General features: G+C 43.0%; 1 protein-coding gene across 3 annotated transcripts in view; it reads left to right on the top strand.

Annotated features, from left to right (window-relative positions):
* Efcab3 (EF-hand calcium binding domain 3) overlaps positions 1–19591 on the top strand; it is a 104359-nt gene extending 84768 nt beyond the window's left edge. For all 3 annotated transcript variants that reach the window (XM_037200901.1, XM_037200903.1, XM_037200902.1), the window contains 7 exons: positions 2178–2321; positions 4637–4708; positions 5819–5939; positions 8007–8182; positions 8514–8698; positions 16631–16753; positions 19116–19591. In XM_037200901.1, the coding sequence (XP_037056796.1) occupies positions 2178–2321; positions 4637–4708; positions 5819–5939; positions 8007–8182; positions 8514–8698; positions 16631–16753; positions 19116–19442 (1148 nt within the window). In that variant the 3' untranslated portion in view covers positions 19443–19591. The remainder of the gene's footprint in view (positions 1–2177; positions 2322–4636; positions 4709–5818; positions 5940–8006; positions 8183–8513; positions 8699–16630; positions 16754–19115) is intronic.
* The last annotated feature ends 1637 nt before the right edge of the window (positions 19592–21228 follow it).

Raw genomic sequence — 21228 nt, 5'->3', positions numbered from 1 at the left:
GGCTGGAGAGATGGCTCTGTAGGTGGGGACACCTGCTATGCAAGCGTGAGGAGCTGAACTCAGATCCAGGCATAGAATGCTGTGCGTGACTATCACCCCAGTACCGAGGTGGGGGAAACAGGAGGGTTGCTGAGCTTGCTGGATGCCAGGATCCAATAAAAGGCCCTGTTGTTGTGGATTAGAATATTTGTTTAACTATGTCAAGATGTGTTGCATTTGTTTGTGCTGCAGAATAATTGTTTAACTATGTAAAGATGTGTTGCTGTTTCACCTTGCCTGCATAAGGCACCTGATTTGTCTAATAAAAAGTTGAATGTCCAATAGCTAGGCAGAGGAGAGCTAGGTGGGGCTGGTGGGCAGGGAGAAAAGGAGCCAGACAGACAGACACAGAGGAAGCCGGAAAGCAGGATGGGCAGTATATAGATGAGGTAAACAAGCCTCAGGGCAGCACATAGGTGAACAGAAATGGGCTCACTTAAGTTAAATAAAAAAAAAAAGAACAAGCTAGAAGCAAGCCTAAGGTAAGGCCAAGCATTCATCATTAATAATAAGTCTCCATGAAATGATTTTGGGGGCTAGCGGTCCAAGAAAGCCTTCTTTACCCTGTCTGAAAGGATAAGGTGAAATGTGATAGAGCAGGATGCCTGGCCTCCACACTCAAGAGGTGAGCATACCCATACATACACATGTGCCTACACCACACACACACACACACAGATACCCTACACTCAGAGGTGAGCATACCCATACTACACCACACACACACACACACACACACACACACACACACACACACACACACAGATACCCTACACTCAGAGGTGAGCATACCCATACATACACATGTGCCTACATCACACACACACACAGATACCTTACACTCAGAGGTGAGCATACCCATACATACACATGTGCCTACACCACACACACACACAGATACCCTACACTCAGAGGTTAGCATACCCATACTACACCATACACACACACACAGAGAGAGAGAGAGATACCCCACACTCACACCTAAAGAAGAAGAGGAGGTGGAGGATGTGGGGAGAGAAGCACCTTTGCCTGCTGAAAACCTGAAGTCTACCTCAAGGTCCCACAGAGTGGAGGGAGAGAACTGACTCTTACAGTTATCCTCTGACTTCCATATGTATGCACTGTCACATACATACATACACCTACATGTGTACATACACACACACATACATACATACATTCTCCCTCTCTTCCACTACTTACTTGAACAATTTGAGAAGTTGATATGTTTGCCCAAAATATAAAATAAATAAATCTATGAGTCTATACTGATAGAAATAAACAATGAAGCTAGGAATATAGGTCAGTAGTAGAGCAGTTGCCTAGCATGTGTGAGGTTCAATCCCCGGTATTGTAAAAAGAATTAAAATTTAAAATAATTAAATATTTAGCACAAAGTAGAGACAAATGACCAAGTAATGGCAACAAAAGGGAAAATAGATTATATATGTGTGTGTATGTATATATATGTATGAATATGTGTGTGTATGTATATATATGTATGAATATGTGTATATGTGTATATATATATATTTGTTTTCTTGCTACACAGGGTCTGATGTGGCCTATTCTGACCTCAAACTCACTATGGATTATGGATTATAGGAATGCTCGCCACTACACCGGGCTCTACATTTGGTTTTCCTACCAGTTACTTCGCATTCTTCCTGATTCTAGTTCAAATCCCAAGAAAAGACGGCCTTCTGTCTTTTTAAAAATCTATTATTCACTGGGTAATGTTGGTACACGCCTTTAATCCCAGCACTCGGGAGGCAGAGGCAGGCGGATCTCTGTGAGTTCGAGGCCAGCCTGAGCTACAGAACGAGATCCAGGACAACTAGGACTGTTACACAGAAAAAAAAAATCTATTATTCTTCTCTCCACGTTTTTTTTTTTTTTTTTTCAGAACACAATTGACTGTATGATGTCTCCTAGCCTTGTTAGCATATATGTTTCTCCCTCCCCTTCTCCACTTCTACCTGGCTGACCTCGCCATTACTGTTTAGCCCAAGTGGGCCTGGGATGATCAGATAATCTTCCCACCACAGCTTCCAAGTACTAGAGTTGTAGACTGAAGTTATCATCCCTGACTGTGTTTCTTCTTAAATAACTGTCCTAACATAATTCCATCTCCTCAGCCTTCCAAAATGCTTACAACTACTTCACCAAGGATAAAACTGGCTGTATTGATTCACATGGATTGATGAGCACCTTAGCTAAACTGGGGATGAATCTAAACACATATGATATCTATAATGAGTTAAAGTGTGCTGATCTTGACAGTGAGTATTTTGACTTATTCTTTTCCCATCATATGCTTTTATGAATATCTGTGTTATCATTTGTGCTCTAAGTGCAAGAAATAACTCTCCCTTATTTGCCAAAAGTATACCTCTAAACAAAAGTAAGGTTTATCTTCCCTGACCTACATTTCACTTTCCATGGTTTCAATTAACTGGTCAATTGTGATCCAAAAATATTAACTCTTTCAAGAGAAAAAGACCACAGTAATATAACTTTTTATAATAGTATATTGTTGAAGCTAGACAGGGTGGCACATGCCTTTAATCCCAGCACTCAAGAGGCAGAGTCAGGCGAATCTCTGTGAGTTCCCAGCCAGTCTAGTCTACATAGTGAGTCCCAGGACAGCAAAGGCTACAATAAAGAAACCCTGTCTCAAACACACACACACACACACACACACACACACACACACACACACACACGCTCACACACACACACACACACACACACACACACACACACACACACACAGAGTATATTGTTATAATTTGTTGTTGCTAATCTCTGACTATTCCTACTGTATCAGATAAAGTTGATCACAGATATGTGTATGTGAAGAAACACAGTAGATACAGGGATCAGAATAGTCCCCAAAGTCCCCAAACCTAACAAAGCTAACCAAAGCTCTCTCAGTCACTTCAAGACATTCTCTAAAGTGAACATCATGACAAATACTTGAACAAGAGAAACACAAACTTACTGCCTATTGTCCTGCCAAAGGCTAGGATTGTAGATGAGAGCTGCCACACTCAGGTCTAGCCAAGGTTTTAAGGCTTGGAGGTCTTGAAATGTCACTTCCTATCCCCATGGACAAGGAACCACTGCGTTTGTATGTGTTTCTCTTTAAGGATATCTATGGAGTATATGTATGAGCTTAAAAATTTTTAATTTTTTGAGAAAATTCCTGTGTGGGAACTAAGCGTGACGGTCCCTTCTCAATACCAAACTGGAAGTATTTGTCAGGATGCTCACTTTAGAGGATGTCTTGAAGTAGCTGAGAGGTACAATGGCATAAACAGCTTCACAAACAGCAGAACACCAAGAAAATCCAAGCCCACTGTTTATATTTAAACCATACAAGTCTCCCTTCTCTCCTGAGAACCCACTAAATTTTAAATGCCAGAGAAATTTTGTTAATGTTTGAAAGCATACAGGTCATTGAATTTGTTTTCTTCTTTGGGGCTATTTATTGTTAGTATTTGGTTTGGTTTTTTGGAGCAAGGTCTTAATATATCCCAAGGTGGCCTCTAACTTGCTATGTAGATGAGGCTGGCCTTGAACCGCTGATGCTTCTGCTTCTACCTTTCAAGTGCTACAGCCTGTGCCTGGAGTCCAGTCTAATATGTTGTGTGGAAAATGTTTGCAGCATATAATTTTCTCTTGCCCCTCGTCACTCAGCTGCCAGAGAATCAAGGTCATTAGAATTATCACTTCTTTCCATTAACTCCATTAACAGTTATTTTATTTTTGCAAGTACATACACATCCTCTAGTAGTAGTTACTGTCTTTTTGTTTAGTTGTTTTTGGGTTTTGGTTGTTTTTTGTGTTTTCGAGACAGGGTTTTTCTGTGTAGTCCCTAGCTGTCCTCGATCTCACTCTGTAGACCAGGCTGGCCTCGAACTCACAGAGATCCGCCTGGCTCTGCACCCGGAGTGCTGGGATTAAAGGCATATGCTGCACTGCTTGGCAACTGTCTTTTAATTTTAGAGGCAAGTGAGACATGTAGATAAACTCCTCATGAAAGTGACACTCTCTGGCAAAGAACAGCAGCAAACAGGTTTTGCGGAATGCCTACACCTTGTCATTGTTCCTGGTGGCTACAGGAGACTAGTGTAATTGTAGAGCAGCATAAAGACCGAAGGAAATACGAGGATTTTAGCTTCAAGACCAGCATGGGCGACATAGGGAGCACTACCAACAATAATCTCTTTAAGAAGGAGGGAGAGGAAGGCAAAGTTTCCCTGAGCATCTTTCCATCCCTGAGTACACTGATTTTAAGTGTTAGATGACTCAGGCAACTTTAGCTTTTATACTTAACATACACTAAAGAATTCAAATACATCCAAGCTGGGCATGGTAGCAGGCACCTGTAATCTCAGCAAACTGGAGGCTGAGGCAGAAGGATTGCAAGTTTGAAGCTGGTCTAAGTTATATATAACAAATGTGCTCTCTCTCTCTCTCTCTCTCTCTCTCTCGTCTCTCTCTCTCTCTTTCCCTCAACTTTATATACAAACTGTGTATTTATATAAATCTTTAGCAATCTGCTTGCTCTGAGCTCAGCTTCCTGTTGCAGGAGACGGTAAGATCAACTTCTCAGACTTTATAGAGGTGCTGACAGATAAGAAACTCTTCCTCAAGGCTGTGGGTGAGTAGGTGACAACCAGCAGCCCTGCCCACTGCACAGAAAACACTATCCCCTTAGGCCTCCAGTCAGGAGACAAATCCAGAAGGTAGAGTCCAGGGTGTGATTTTTCTTTGTACTTTTCCTACAAAATAATATCAAACAAATGGATAGTATCAGAATTGCAATTTAAATACATCAAGCAGCTCCTGGCCACCTGGGAGACAGTGCTCTTGTCTCTAATGAGAACTAAGGAAGTGATGGGTGCAGGAAGTTTAGTTTTCCTTCTTTTAATTTATTTTTATTTTATGTGCATAGATATCTTGTCTTATATGTCTAGATCCCCTGGAACTAGAATTACAGACAGTTGTGAACTGCCATGTGAGTGCTGGGAATCAAACCCAGGTCCTCTGGAAGAGTAGTCAGTCAGTGCTCTTAGCCACTGAGCCATCTCTCCAGACCCTTGTTTTCCCTTTATAGTGTTTTAGTTCTTAATCAAGTGCATGTACTACTACCAAAAGTATTCCTTTTTAAAAAAAAAATTAGTTTTCTAGAGCATGAATGACTTACTGTTTCTACACCCTGATGAAGCCTCAGCCCTCAGTGAGAGGCTGGGAGGTTACAGAGCATGCTCTCTTGCCTGTGCCCATCAATCTGTGCAAACTCGAAGCTGCCATCAGTCTCTCATGCTGTTTCTGAACTTAATAGGCTGCCTTGGAAAATCCAACCACTATTCATATCACATGCTCTAGGATTCCAGATTCCAAACCCCACAAGCAGCTTTGAAAACATACCCAAGCTTAATCTGTAGACTGTCTGAAGATAAACACTGTGACAAATGAGAGTTTCTCTACAAACTAGAGATATTAATTCCCTTTCATAGAAGAAGAAGACGATAGTCTTTAACATAGTATGCATGCAGATGTTAAAAGTATTACCATATTTACTTAGGTGTCATTGAACTATGATTATTCTGTCAGTAATCAAAATGACCTTTCTTCAAATAAAACATTTTTAATGTTTTACCATATTTCTAGTCCCTAATTTAATGTTGTTATAAATTCTCAGCAAAATTTTAATAGATGGCTTGCTTAGAAGACATTTTGAAATTTCTCTTTTCTGTTTCCTCTATAGTTCCAGAAAAGAAACTGTGTTTAGATTTAGCTAACAACCCAGGGATCTTATTATTTGAAATCCTATCAAAACTTGTAGAGACGTCAGCCCTGCACAGAAAGGATATAATAGAGCTAGTAAGGTAAGTGGTAGTGAACAGGGGAAGGCGGCTTACTGGGATGTCCCAGCATCCTACTCTACAGAGTCAATCCAAAACAGAAGAAAGGGTCAGGGCAAAAGGCTACGTGCCACAGCACTCTCTCGTGGTTCTGAAATGATAAGGCTGAGCTCACACTGTGCTGAGGCTCCATGTGGGCATAAGACATAAAGAAACACACACACACACACAACACACACACACACACACACACACACACACACACACACACACATAAGCTAGCCATTCCTAACCCAAGGCAGAGCTGCTGGTGCACAGGCTAGCCCTTTTCTTTACTTCTCAGTCTTCCTTTCCTCACCTACAAAATCCAAGTGGTGATCGCAACCCTGCCCTAAAGGGCAGTTGTGGGATGACACAGAACAACACAGCCCAGCACTTAGAGAGTTATGTAGCACAGTGAAAGAAGATTTGCATGTTACTTAATAGAGTCCGGCAGGCAGATGAGGTGCTTGCCCAGGAGGGAAGAGCTGATGTTAGCACAGTGATCTCTGCTAACATGTCCTCCTGCACCCCTCTCACCCCTACTAAGTGGACAGGACACCTTCGCTAACACTGCTCTTTTTATTGAAGTGGATTGTGGTCGTTGTTTATTTGGTTATCTTATGAGGTTGTTCTTTAACTGCTGAAAAATTTCCAAATCCTGGGAAGATCCAGGAAGCCATGAGACCCTTACTAAATACAGTGAAAAAAAAAAATCATCTCCAGGGTATCAAAATACAAGATAACCAGGCACTCGAGAGACAAAGGCAGGTGGATCTCTGTAAGTTCAAGGCCAGCCTGGCCTACAAGGACAGTCAGGGCTGATACACAGAGAAACCCTGTCTCAAAAAACAAAACACAAACAAAAAAAAAATTAAGAAAAGTATCAATGTCAAAAATTATAAAAAGAGACCAAGATGGTCCTTACATAAATGGTAAAGGAATCAGCTTAGCAAGAGGAAAGACAGCTGAGGCTGCAGCTCAGCATCTGGAGGCTGGCATGCACAGGTCCCGAGTTCAGTCCCCCACACTGGAAAACTAGTCATAAGCTTTCTAAAAGAAATTAAAAAGAGGAAATAGGGATAGTTGTGTAGCTGAGTGGTAGAATACTTAACTCACACACACAAAGGCTTGGGTTTGGTCCCAGAACATACAAAACATTCAAATGATACAAATAAACATAACTTTCTAAGCAGGCATATGGGCTCAGGCTGTGATCCCACCACTCTGGAGTCTAAAGCAGAAAGGACACCATGAGTCCAGTGCCAGCCTAGGCTACAAAGTGAGACCCTGTCTCAAAAAGAAAAAAAAAAACTGCATTTCAAAACCCAATACAGGGCTGGAGAGACGGCTCAGAGGTTAAGAGCACTGGCTGCTCTTCCAGAGGACCTAAGTTCAATTCACAGCAACCACATGGTGGCTCACAACCATCTGTAATGAGATCTGGTGCCCTCTTCTGGCGAGCAGGCGTACATGCAGGCAGAACACTGTATACGGAAGGGAGAGACAGACAGACAGACACAAACCCAGCACAGACCAGTACAGTATACGGCAGCACCTACAGTGGTGTAGCTGCGAGTAAGGAGCCGTGCTCTTGTAAAGAATTCTTCGCCCCGGACCCTGTAAGCAACCCTAAAAATACACATTGAGTTTTTAAGCCAGAAAGTAAGAGAGGGGAAGGTAAAGATGAGGGGAGGGAGGAGAGGAGAGAGAGAAAATGAGGATACAAAAGAAGATAGGGAGGAAGTGGAGAGAGAGAGAGAATGAGAATGCAAAGGAAGAAAGACAGACAGAACCGAGACTCAAGTGGAACGAGAAAGGAGAGCCAGAGGGGAAAGGAGAGGGTCATGGAGTGAATCTAATAAAAATGCATGTAACGTACAAAAATGCCATAATGACCCCTATTATTATCATGTATGATTCACATATGCTAATAAGTTTTAAATAGATTTAAAATAAACATAATCAACATCTATCGCTTGCAGTTTGATTTTCTTTTTGTCCTAACAATTTTTTATTCCATTTCTGAATTACATGTATTTTCTCTTTAAGCTATTTCCGAAAAAAATTCCAGGAAAGCAACGTGGAAAGACTGTGGAGTCCTAGAAGGGGCTTTAGGGCAGACATATGTACTCCTCCGCGCTCAAGCACGGCTGCCTTTGCCAACTCGGCCAGGATCTCCATCATGAAAGAAAGGGATCTGTATAAGTTTCTTGAAGCGCTCAAGCGTAAGCCGTTTTCCCTCTCCCCGGTTACAGACTGACTTCCCTGCAGCTGGTCAAAAGTAAACCCCAGAGGCCAAGAGCAGGGCCCGGGGCTCTTCGAGTAACTGCTCTCCGTCCCACAGAAACCATTTGGAAGCAAAGTCCCCCTGACCGAGCCCTCTGACACCTGAGTGAAGCCTGCCGGATGGGTGTGGGGTGGGAACGTGCATGCGTGCCACTGAGGCGGAGGAGCCCGGGCCACACGGGAGCAGACGAAAGCTCATTAGGCTCTGCGTGCTTGTCATTCTGGGACATTTTTACATCATTTATGTCATTTTTGTTTTTCTCTTTTCAGGGTGCGATCTCCCTACAGGTAGCCCATACTCAAAAATACCTATCTTTCCATTGTTCCCCGATGTGGACGGGATGGTGATGGGAAGGCCATTCAAAGACATACAGAAATTAGAGATGCTAAGGAGAAAGGAGCCACTGAGTTTCTTTGAGGACTATTTTTTCCATAAAAGAGATTGGAAAGCACAGGTGAGTTTTAATCTGTCATATTAGCTAATTTAAAAACTTCCACTTGTAAAAACCCAACTCAAGACTAAAAGCATGTTTTTGTTACAAATATTGGACAGCGTCTTGGGTGATTGCAGTTGCTTTGATGTGTTTATTTGGTTTGGGGCTGGGATTTTTAGAGACAAGGTCTCATGTAGCCTAGATTGACTCAAACTTGCTGTGTAGCCAACAAGGACCTTGAACTTAGTTATAACTATTTCAACAAAATAATTCGATTTACTGAAGATAACAAACCTTGGTTTGGGGTTGGGATGAAGACTATAAGAACAATAACAAACTAAACATGGTGGTTCATTCCTGTAATTCTAACATGGAGAAGGCTGAAGCAAAAGATAGCAAAGAATTCAAGGCTAGCCTGGGCTAAGTATTGAGTTTCACACCTGTTTAAGCTACAGTGAGCTTTTGTATTTAAAAAAACAAAAACAGATGGTGGTGGCACACACCTTTAAGCCCAGCACTTGGGAGGCAGAGGGAGGAGGATCTCTGTGAATCTGAGGCCAGCCCGGTCTACAGAGCCAGTTCCAGGACAGCCAGGGCTGTTACACAAAGAAACCCTGTGTCAAAAAACAAAAAAAAACACCAAAGCTTAAATGACAGCAAACTGCATGTGATGGCATATGTCTATTAATCCCCGCACTCAGGGAGCTGAAGCAAAAGAAGTGAAAGCTATCTTAATACATATAGCAAGATCCTGTCTCAAAGACCAAAAACATAGTAGAACACTAAAAGGTCTCAAATCTGCTTTCATTGCTTTCCCATCACCTCAAGCTGGAGCTGCGTTTTGAACTGTCAGCCAGCTCCAGGTTGGCCAGACATCTTGGGAGGGAAGGCCCAGACCCACATCCGTGGAGCAATACTGTGATGGAGGGGCCTTCCTGCCTGCCCCTCACTAGAACCTTGCCGCCCATGACCCCGCTGTCCCTTCTGGCCCTCTGTCACTCTGTGGCCTCCAGTCCGTTTGCTTGTACATTACTGTCCTGAATTACAAAGTCTCAGGATGCCCAGGTGTGCTCATGCTTCCAGACAGTCCCCCAAGTTTGTTCTAAGCCTTCCAGCATAAGCCGCAGGACTGAAATTTACCTGGAATAGAGCCTGGTCCAGGCATGGCAGTTCACACCTGTAATATCAGCATTGAGAGGGTGAGTTCAAGGCCAACCTACAGTACACAATAGTTCCAGGCCAGCCAGGCTATACAATAAGACCTGGTCTCAAAAAAAAAAAAAAAAAAAAAAAAAAAAAAAAAAAAACTGGAGAGATGGCTCAGCGGTTAAGAGCATTGACTGCTGTTCTTCCAGAGGTCCTGAGTTCAATTCCCAGCAACCACATGGTGGCTCACAACCACCTGTAATGAGATCTGGTGCCCTCTTCTGGCCTGCAGGTGTATATGCAGACAGAACACTGTATATATAGTAAATATATATAGTAAATAAATAAATCTTTAAAAATAAATAAATAAACAAAGCCAAGCCTGGCTCACAGAAAACTCAATATACTTGTTTGTGTTTGGTTTTGCATGGGGACTGGAACCCATGTACCAACTATGCACTTTACCATTGAACTCTACCCCATGCCCTTTGGATAAAAGAAAACAATAGTTTATTTACTGAGTGCACATTATATGCTAGATTGTCCTCATCATAGATTGTCTCTCACCAGAGATCGTCTGTCATATTAGCAGCAATGGCATCCGTGACTTCTAAGTAATCTACTTGCTTTTACTTTTTCCCTTTATATGTTCTCAGTATACAAATAGCAGCCAAAACAGCTCTGTTCAAATCGACTTGAAATCTTCCAGTTGAGCTTTTCAGATAACTCAGGGGAAAAAAAAAAGATAATCTTCATGATTACTTACAAGGTCCTGAATGACTTAACCCTAAGAGTCTGCCAGGCATGGTAGTGCATGCCTATAATCCCATCACCCAGGAAACTGAGGCAAAGAGATCATAGATGACTTGCACAATATAGGGAGACCCACGCCTCAGATAACAATAGTAATAAACCTGAACCTTCCAATAACTGAAATTCATCAAAATTACAGATCCAGTTCTTCAGTTGTACTACCCACAATTGAAGTGCTCAAATGGCCTCTTAAAACACTCGAACATATAGAACATCTCCATCACTGCGGAATGTTCTGTGGACATCACCAAAGCAGACCCTCACACACATACCCATTTTGTCGTCACACTCTGCTCTTCCTCTGCTTGAACGCCATTCCCTGTGTGTCTGAAAAGCCCTGTTCCTTGCTTCTCGTGAGTCTTCTTGCAACTGTCACTTCAGGAGTTTCGCACAAGTCAACACAATGAATGCCACTCAAATGTTCACTTCAAATAGTCATTTTAAGTTATAAACTTCTACCATTTTGGTCATTTTATATTATGAACTTCTACCACAATCGGTTTATTTTGGATTTTTGAAATAGGATCTCATACTGTATCCTAGGCAGGCTTTCAATTTGCAATGATTCTCCTACCTCAGCCTCCCAAGTGCTAGGATTTACAAGCCTGTACCACCACGTCCAACAGTAAATTATCTATTAAATATATAGTTTAGAGTCTGGAGAAGTGATTCAGTAGTTAAGAGCACTTATTGTTCAGTCATACTCTGTTTTTTGTTTGTTTATTTGTTTTGATTTTTTGAGACAGGGTTTCTCTGTGTAACAGCCCTGGCTGTCCTGGAAATCACTCTGTTGACCAGGCTGGCCTTGAACTCACAGAGATCCACCTGCTTCTGCCTCCCGACTGCTGGGATTAAAGGCATGTCCATTACCACCCAGCTCATACTCTTTGTTTTTTTGAGACAGAGTTTCTCTGTGTAACAGCTCTGGAACTCACTTTGTAGACCAGACTGGCTTCAAACTCACAAGAGATTTGCCCTGCCTCTGCCTTCTGAGTGCTGGAATTAAAGGCCATACTCCTCTTTTGTTTTGTTTTGTTTTTTGGGACATGGTTTCTCTGTGTAGTTTTGGTGCCTGTCCTGGGTCTCGCTCTGTAGACCAGGCAACACCACTGCCCGGCCCATACTCATTTCTTTCTTTTCTTTTTTTCTTTTTTTTTTTTTTTTTTTTTTTTTTTTTTTTTTGGTTTTTTGAGACAGGGTTTCTCTGTGTAGCTTTGTGCCTTTCCTGGAACTCACTTGGTAGCCCAGGCTGGCCTCGAACTCACAGAGATCCGCCTGGCTCTGCCTCCCGAGTGCTGGGATTAAAGGCGTGCGCCACCACTGCCTGGCCTCATACTCATTTCTTAATGCTACTTTTACAGAGGACCCAACTTTGGTTCCCAGCACCTATATTGGGTGGCTCATAACTGTCTATAATTCCAGCTCCCGGGGATCTGATGCCTCTGAACTCCACAGACATCTGCACTCAAGTGTACATAACTGTAGCAGGGTCCTGTGCTGTTGTTCCCTTTGGGGGAGGGGACGAAGTAGGCGCAGAGTCAATGACACAGACTCTGGGAGAATGTCAAAACAACAAGCTCAGTTTATTCAGGAAGAGGCAAGCCTTATATACCCTCCACCCACCCTGGGGGGAGGTCTGATGAATATTCATCTGTTGATATGACATGGCTGCCTCTCATTTGTCCAGATCATGTTTCAGCTGCTGTTGCTAAGGTCCTTAGGCATACCCAGGTTGGCTCTCAGAAAGTATCTTTTTTACTTGTTTGGGCCTGCTGGCCCTCAAGCCTGTTAGAGATATGTCATCCCACACACAACCACACACACAATTAAACATAATTTTTAAAATATATTTAATAAAATAACAGCCCATCCCTTTCCCTAATTTTTCTATAACATATGTTGCCATCTATTGTTATACCTCAGGTATCATATTCACATTTATTATATGTAAAAAAGATATAGTGCATTATAATCTATATCTACTATATGTACATTTATAAATATGATAATGTGCTATATCTACTGTCACACAAGTGCCTATTAAAAGATATAATATTGATATATTAATGTATATAATAGATAGCATGTTGATGTATATATAGCTGTGGAGATGATTCAGTGAGTAAAGTGCCTGCTGCACAAACATAAGGAGCTGAGTCCAGATCCCCAACACCCATGTAAAAGCTGTCCTGGTGGTACATTCCTATAACCACCTGGAAGACAAGTAGACCCTGGAGCCAGCCAGGCTAGCTGAAAACAGTGAGTCCTAGTCCAGTGAAAGAACCTGTCTTAAAAAATACAGTGAAGATAGATAGAGAAGGATACCTGAAGTCAACCTCTGGCCTACATACTCACATGCACAAGGGATCACACTCACAGATACAACTAGATCACTTTCATAATTTCATGTGTATACATTTTATATGCATAAATATATAGGACATTAAATATATACCACATGAGATATAATATACTACATGGTGTATTGTGTCTAAGCTAATATATTATAATAACTCATGCAACATTCTACATATTTACAAATGTTAATTGAAACCAAAAAAATAGGACTTAAGTGTCAGAATGAAAATAACCAGATACACATTATCAACCCACTCCCCGTGACCTACCCCACTCACAAACTCTGTATGTCCCCATTTTTTAAAAAATGCTGCATGAAAAGCTGGACAGTGGTGGCGCATGCCTTTAATCCCCACACCTGGGAGGCAGAGGCAGCAAGACTCTTGAGTTTGAGGCCAGCCTGATCTATAGAATGAGTTCCCAGACAGCCAGAACTGTGGTGGTATTGTGTCCCCCAATATATTGTACACCCTAATAAACTTATCTGGGGTCAGAGAACAGAACTGTAGATGAACAGTCTTATTAAATAAGAAACACAGAGCCAAATGCAGTTAAAAGCCTAAGAGGTCAAAGCAGTAGCTGAGAGCTGAGACTTAAAACCGCCTTCTTACCCTTTCTGCTGCTACTGTCCTTCCCCTCAGCAAGAGACCTACTTCCTATGTATCTTTCTTTTTATTGACTTTCTGTTCTGCCTTCTCATTGGTTGTAAACCCAACCAAATGACCTCCTCATCACTGCCTGTCTATATAGACCTCCAGGTCTTCTATGGTTGGTATTGAGATTAAAGGCAGGTGTCTCCATACTGGCTGTATCCTTGAACACACAGAGATCTGTCTATCATGTGATCTGGATTAAAGGTGTGCGCCACCACTGCCTGGTTTCTGCTATGGCTTGCTATTAGCTCTGACCCCCAGGCAACTTTATTTATTAACATACAAATAAAATCACATTTCAGTACAAATAAAATATCACCACATAGAACAGCCACTACAGCCGGGCGGTGGTGGCTCACGCCTTTAATCCCAGCACTCGGGAGGCAGAGGCAGGCGAATCTCTGTGAGTTCGAGGCCAGCCTGGGCTACCAAGTGAGTTCCAGGAAAGGCGCAAAGCTACACAGAAAAACCCTGTCTCGAAAAACCAAAAAAAAAAAAAAAAAAAAAAAAAAAAAAAGAACAGCCACTAGACAGACATAGAGGCCAGAAAATGGTGGCACACACACACCCTTAATCCTAGCATTCCAAAGGCAGAGATCCATCTGGATCTCTGTGAGTTCAAAGCCACACTAGAAACAGCCAGGCATGGTGACACACGCCTTTAATCTCAGGAAGTGATGGCAGGAAGCAGAAAGGTATATAAAGCATGAGGACCAGGAACTAGGTGGGGTATGCTTTTAGCTTTTAGCTGCGGTTCAGCCTAGATCCATTCAGATGAGGATTCAGAGGCTTTCAGTCTAGGGAAACAAGATCAGCTGAAGAATTGGCAAGGTGAAGTTGAATGTGGCTTGTTTTGTTTCTCTGATCATTCAGTGTTCACCCCAATACCTAGCTCTGGGTTTGTTTTTATTAATAAAACTTTTTACAATTCAACTACACAGAGAAACCCTGTCTCAAAAAAAATACAAAAAGAACAATAACAAAAAATGCTGAATAAAATGACAAATATTCAAAAATCCTCAAATGCAAGCAAAATTCCCATGTTTCAAAAAGCAAGACAGCCAGGCAGATCTTTGTGAGTTCAAGACCAGACTGGTCTACATATCGAGAGCTTCCCTTGGGGAAAAAAAAAAAAAGCAAGAGAGACCCTACAAGCCAGAACACCAAGCTCATAATATGACCCTTGGGATAGACAGAAAAGAGAGGCAGGAAGGTCACATGGAGGTACTTAGACCTGATAGCTAGGGACAGGGGTTGGCCTGACAATTCAGGATCAGATGTGGATGCCTAGAGTTAAATCTAAAAAAAAAAAAAAAAAAAAAAAAGATTAGATTTAATTTTAAATCTAAAAATTCTACAAAAGATATCAATCTGAGAGGAAAGGTAAATACTGCTCAGCACAAGGCCCAAGTTCAACCTGCTAGGAGCTGTCAATGGAGAAGAAAGTATTCCTTGAAAATGTGAAACCTGAGGTTTGAGAAAACATGGGTATGCTGCTGGGATTCACAGTTCCCACACTGGATGCAGTCTCCAAGCTGTGCATTACCCTAAAAAATCAGTTTCAACCTTAGGAAGTCTGCAAGACACAAATACAAACATATAAGTCCTGAGCTACATAGTTCATACATAAAAACAAAAAACGTTTTGAGAGATGGCAAGACGGCCCCGTGGTAAATGCACTTACTGCATAAGCTTGACACCCTGAGTTCAGTTCCCAGAACCTATGTGAGGAATGGAGAGAACTAACAATATAAAGTCCTCTGGCCTCTGCATGAGTGCCATGCACAGACACACAGACATCACACAATCAATCAATTAATATCAATTAATGTAGAGAGATCCCAGAACAGATTACATAAAGAACACAGGGAGACTTTTGGCCTTGGAAATCACAAAAGACTCACTTGGGAGGAAAAAATGATGGATTAAAGGATAGAGAAATCTCACAATGGGGGGAAGAGTTAAGAACATTCATGCTAGATAGCTTTAGAGAGAGCAGATCAGTAACTAATAGAGTTTGAAGTCTGGCTTTCCAGCAGCCACTTGGAATGTTAACAGTGAACAAGAGCCTAAGAATGCCAAGTAGTAGCAAGGAGGGTCTGGAGATTAGACAGTAAGCGTGTCCAAAGAAAGTGAGCAGTATGTTTACCTAACTTCACCTAGCATTGTTCAACAGCCCAGCAACAGAACAAACAAATGTAGCTTCCTTCCAGAAGTCTGGAAACAACAGAGGTTGCATTCTGTGGAGGGCACCTTCCTAACAGCGTGGAAAGTCTGGGTCGGGATGGAGTTGGCTCCTCTCTGCCTTCCTTATCCACTCCGCATCAGTGTTTGTCTTACAAGTAGCTTTATTATTATTATTATTATTATTATTATTATTATTATTACAGTGGATTTACTAAATGCCTGTTCACACACGTACCATGCTAAGTGTGCTAGTGCAACTGACAAATGTCTTAGTGACAGCCTTATAAATCACATACAAATCCTCCCATAAAAAAATTCTGACCCAGAGGTGGTGGTGCACGCATCTAATCCCAGCTCTCAGGAGGCAGAGGCAGGAGGATCTCTGTGAGTTGGAGGCCAGCCTGGTCTACAGAGTGATTTAGTTCCAGGACAGCCAGGGCTACACAGAGAAACCCTGTCTCAAGAAACAAAAAAGAAGGAAAGAAAAAAAAATCTGGTTTTGTTTTTGTAAAACACTGTCACACTGTAGCCCAGGCTGGCCTGGAACTCATACTGGTTTTCTTGCTGTAGTTTCCCAAGGGCTGGTGTTACAAGTATGTACCATTATGCCCAACTTCATATTCATACTTCCCCTCCCCAATTATTATGTCTTTTTATAATTAATGTCTAAAGTTAGCATACATAGTAATGGGTTTCACTGTGGCATTTTACACATATGTATAATTATGTCTTTGTTATATAATTCAACCTGAACTGTTTTACTGATCTTTTTTTTAAATTTTTAATGTCCATAAAGGCTGCGGCTGTAAAACCTATCAAGTCTGCCTCAGGCTATTCAGATGACATCCTAGCCATTGACCAGCTGTTCAAGAAGAAGCATCACTGGACAGTGTCTGATGCGGCGGCTATCAAACAGCACGTGAGTACTCCCTGTCAACCGCCTTCCCAGACTGCGCCTCAGAGGTGTCTTCTGCTGGGGAGACTCCGCCTCCAAAAACAAGCCAAATCTCTACTTCAGAGCGAGACAAGATGACTGTGTCGCTCCCAGAAGTCGAGGGAGCTGGCATTACTTGAGGGGTTCAGGAAAGAGGAGAGGAAAAGACCAGGAATACAAGTGTCTCCGGTGTGATTTGAGTAGAAGCATTGAGAGCATGATGATTAGCATCAAATGTGGAAGCGGGGAACAGTAGACGTGAATCCATCCTGTCCTTCTCTGTGAAGTTGCCTAGAAGTTAGGCTACAGCCAGTGAAAGTGTGCATTCTGGAGCCTCTCTGCCCATGCCTTAATGTGTGTGTGTATGTGTCCAAGTGTGTGATCACATGTGGGCCAGAGGTCAGTCTCGGCTGTTAGATTCCTTAGGTATCTTTTGCTTTTTTTTTTTTTTTGACAATCATCACACTCTCCATGCCCCTACTCCCAGCTTTCAACTCCCACCGCCAATCTTCTCGTAGCACCCACTCATACACTCGCTTGTAAGTGTGTATCCATGAGTTCTGAGATTAGGAGACACCATAGAGAGAAAACACAGTTCCTACTCTAAGAGAGCTTTCGGTGAGGGCGAAGTCACAGAGAAGGAAGTGGACAGTAGCCATGAGCTGGGATGTGTGGAGCTTCAGAACACAAAGCCATGGGCAGCTGACTCCTGTCTCGCCATTAGCACATAAACAGGCAAGTAAATGGAGGCTGCCTGTGGCCAGATACCTCCAGCACCAGCACCAGCTGCCCCAAAGGCTAAGAAGCTTGAAAAGATCATTAGTTTAGCATCCCTATAACTCAGCCATAGGAGAACAGCAGGGATCTCCGTGCCAGGTGAAGGAAGCTAGGGTGAGCATGTGAGCTATTTCAGTCTGCCTCCTTTGTTTAGCAGTAGCCACCTACATACTAACAACTCATTTGCCCCAGCCTAGACTTCTTTCTTGTACATTGGCCTTACCTCACTCACCATCTGATAAACATTCCCCCTATGTGCTACATCTCATAACACATCATGCTCAGCGTGTCCCACGCTCACTCATCATCTCCTGCATCAGCCTGACTCTCCCCTGAGAATGCTGTATCTCAGTTGTTGATACCACCATTTACTCAGTCACTGAAGCTAGAAGGCCAGGGGGCACCCTGAACATTGCTTTCTTCCTCCTCCTCCTCCTCCTCCTCCTCCTTCCTTACCTCCACCAGTCACCAAATCTAGTCCAACTCATTCTGGAAGCTTTCCAAATCTGTTCCCTTCACTCAATCCCTGTTCTCTCTGCCTGAGTTGAGTCCTTCCGTAAGGCTTGCTTGGACAACAACCTCTAATCTGCTATCCCAGCCATTTTCCACACAGCTACTAAATGATCTAACATGAAGATCCAAACACGCCATTGTTCTGTTTAAAGGTAAATGCTTGAGCTGAGGGTACAGTTCAGTTGGTAGCGATCTTGCCTAGCACAGACAAAGCCCTAGGTTTGAGTCCCAGTTCTGGAGGCCAAGAAGGATGGGTGCAATAAATGTTTCCAAGTAGCACCCTAAAGGTGGAAAAGGCAATCGTGTTACAAGCTGAAGAGCAGCCTATGCTGCCCAAAAAAACGTCAAGGTCAGCCTGGGTCACTGAGGCTTCCCCTCCAGTGGTGGCAGCATTTTCTACTCTGCTCAGCTGAGGAATTTATCTCACTTCCCTCAGAAACTGCTCCCACCGCGTGCTTTCTACAAAGGGCTCTCCTCCACTACACTGAACCTTCAGTGACTCCTCCATCCCTACTCCCTCCTCTCACTTTAACCCCTACCGACGCTCTGGCAACACCAAGGTGCTCCAGCTCCCCTGCCAAGTCCAGGCTGTTTATTGTCTTCAAGTACTTGTTTATGCAGCCTCTTCTTCCTGGGGCTCCTTCCCGTCACCCCTCGATGCCTCAGCCTTCATATCCTTAAGGATTTCCTCAGCTCAGCATCTTCTCCCAGCTGACTCTCCCTGTCTCTGCCTGAACCCCATACCTATATATCCCAGCTTGGCCCCACAGTTCTCTCCTGGAACTCACTATGGAAAACGGGCTGGTCCCAAACTCCCAGAGCTCCGCCTGCCTCTGCCTCCTGAGTGCTGGGATTAAAGGTGTGCGCCACCATGCCTGGCTTTCAAGTGATACATTTTGATTTCCACCAACCCCTAGCTCATAAGTCCCATGCTACCCCATATGTAGTCTCAGTGATCTTCACATGTGTGACTCTCAAGTCACCAATGACTATGGTTTATAAATCAAAGATCGTTAAGGTAACTCCACTAAATTAATTACCTGTCCTCTCGGTGCAGGTAAAGAGAGCCACGGACACCTATAACTTAGGAATTGCGCTTGAGCACCGGAAAGAAATGCTGAATCTCTGGAAAAAGATCCGAGGGGATTTGATTGGGATCGAAACCAACAATGAGTCCTTTTACAACACCTTTTCTACGTACACGTGGTCCTGGAATGTCTGCCAAGAGCTGCTTTCCCCTAAGGACTTGCGCTTGCATGATGCCTATGCGAACAGAAACTCCTCCGGCAATTCTGGATTATCTTCCCCATCAGACTTCAGTGAGTGTGACCTGGAGACAGGAAGGAAAAGGAAGCGGAAAGGTTTCAGGGGATTTCGGCAATGAAATGTCTACATTTTCTAAACAACTCTTCGAAAACTGCTTTCCATAGTTATCAAAATTATGATTTCTTGCTTTTATCTACTACAGTCTTAGCAGGTGGTAAATTTGACATCTTTTGGATTCCATCCAGTAAAAACCTTTAAATCATAGAATGGTTTCTCTTCCCACGGTTTCTCTTTCCCAGATCTTTGCTAGTTAAAAGCAGTTACCCTATTATTAGAGCCAGTTACTCCCTGCCACTCCCACTCAGCTTAAAACAGCCAGACAGCAGCAGAAAGGAGTTTCTAAGGGCCCTCCCTGCAAGAAGCATTTGAGTTTGGGGTGACTGTAAATGAGATGGGTTTTGAATGTTTGTGACAGACCCCCCCATCAGAGGATGGCAGCTGCAGGGAATAGCACCAACATGCCCTCCACCCCCACCACGAAGAACCTCTGTGAAATTTAGGAATTCCTAAGGCACAACTTTCACTTGGATTGCTCCTGCAAATAATAGATCTCACCCATTACACTAAAGACACACATAACTGGGCGGCAGCGGCGCACGCCTTTAATACCAGCACTTGGGAGGCAAAGGCAAATGGATCTCTGAGTTCTAGGCCAGCCTGGGCTACAGCGTGAGTTCCAGGACAGCCGGAGATACACAGAGAAACCCTGTCTCAAGGGAAAAAAACAAATATACACATAACTATATTGCAAATTTGTGGAGATATCATAGTATCTTGTTTTGTGCATGTACATGTGCTATTTTTGCAAGTGTGTACATGTGTGAGTTCACTCGGGTGTTCTTGACCGTGCTGGTGTGTGTGGAGCCTAGAGGTTGATGTCAAGGCATCTTCCGAAATCACTTCTCCCCTTTGCTTTTTGAGTCAGGGTTTCTCACTGAACCTGGAGTTCAACCTTTCTGCTAGATTCCAGAATCTACCTGTCTCCATCTCCAACTCAATGTTAAACACTACTGCCCTCAAATTTCTACATGGATCCTGGGGGTTGGAACTAAGGTCGTCATGCTTATACAGCAAGCATTTTGTCCACTGAGCTACCTCTTCATGCTGGAATGTCAAGATTTTTATTGTGATAAAACTTAACTGTAGCCAGGTGATGGTAGCATGCCCCCATTAATCCCAGCACTTAGGAGGCAGAGCCAGGCAGATCTCTGTGAGTTTGAGGCTAGCCTGGTCTACAGAGCAAGATCCAGGACAGGCAAAAGCTACACAGAGATACCCTGTCTTGAAAAACAAACAAACAAAAAAAAACAAAAACAAAAAGCAAAAAAACAACTGTGTGGTGGTATTATTGTGCACACTAATAAACTTATCTGGGGTCAGAGAACAGAACAGCCACAATATTAAACATAGAGGTTAGGCAGTGGTAGCACACGCCTTTAATCCTAGCATTCCAGAGGCAGAGATCTACCTGGATCTCTGTGTGTTCAAGGATACAGCCAAGCATGGTGACTCACGCCTTTAATCCCAGAAAGTGAGCCTTTAATCCCAGGGAGTGATGGCAGAAAGCAGAAAGGTATTTAAGGCATGAGAATGAGGAACTAGCCTGGTTAAGCTTTTAGGCTTTTGAGCAGCAGTTCATCTGAGATCCGTTTGGATGAGAACTAAGAGGCATCCAGTCTGAGGAAACGGGATCAGCTGAGGAACTGGCAAAGTGAGGTGGCTGTGGCTTGTTCTGCTTCTCTGATCTTCCAGCATTCACCCCAATACTCAGCTCCAGGTTTCTTTTTATTAATAAGAACTCTTAAGATTCTTGCTACATAACTGTATAGAATTTACCACCTTAA

The sequence above is a fragment of the Peromyscus leucopus genome, chromosome 8b (assembly GCF_004664715.2).
Source record: "Peromyscus leucopus breed LL Stock chromosome 8b, UCI_PerLeu_2.1, whole genome shotgun sequence".
Lineage (NCBI taxonomy): Eukaryota > Metazoa > Chordata > Mammalia > Rodentia > Cricetidae > Peromyscus > Peromyscus leucopus.
This window is presented reverse-complemented; position numbering and strand designations above follow the sequence as displayed.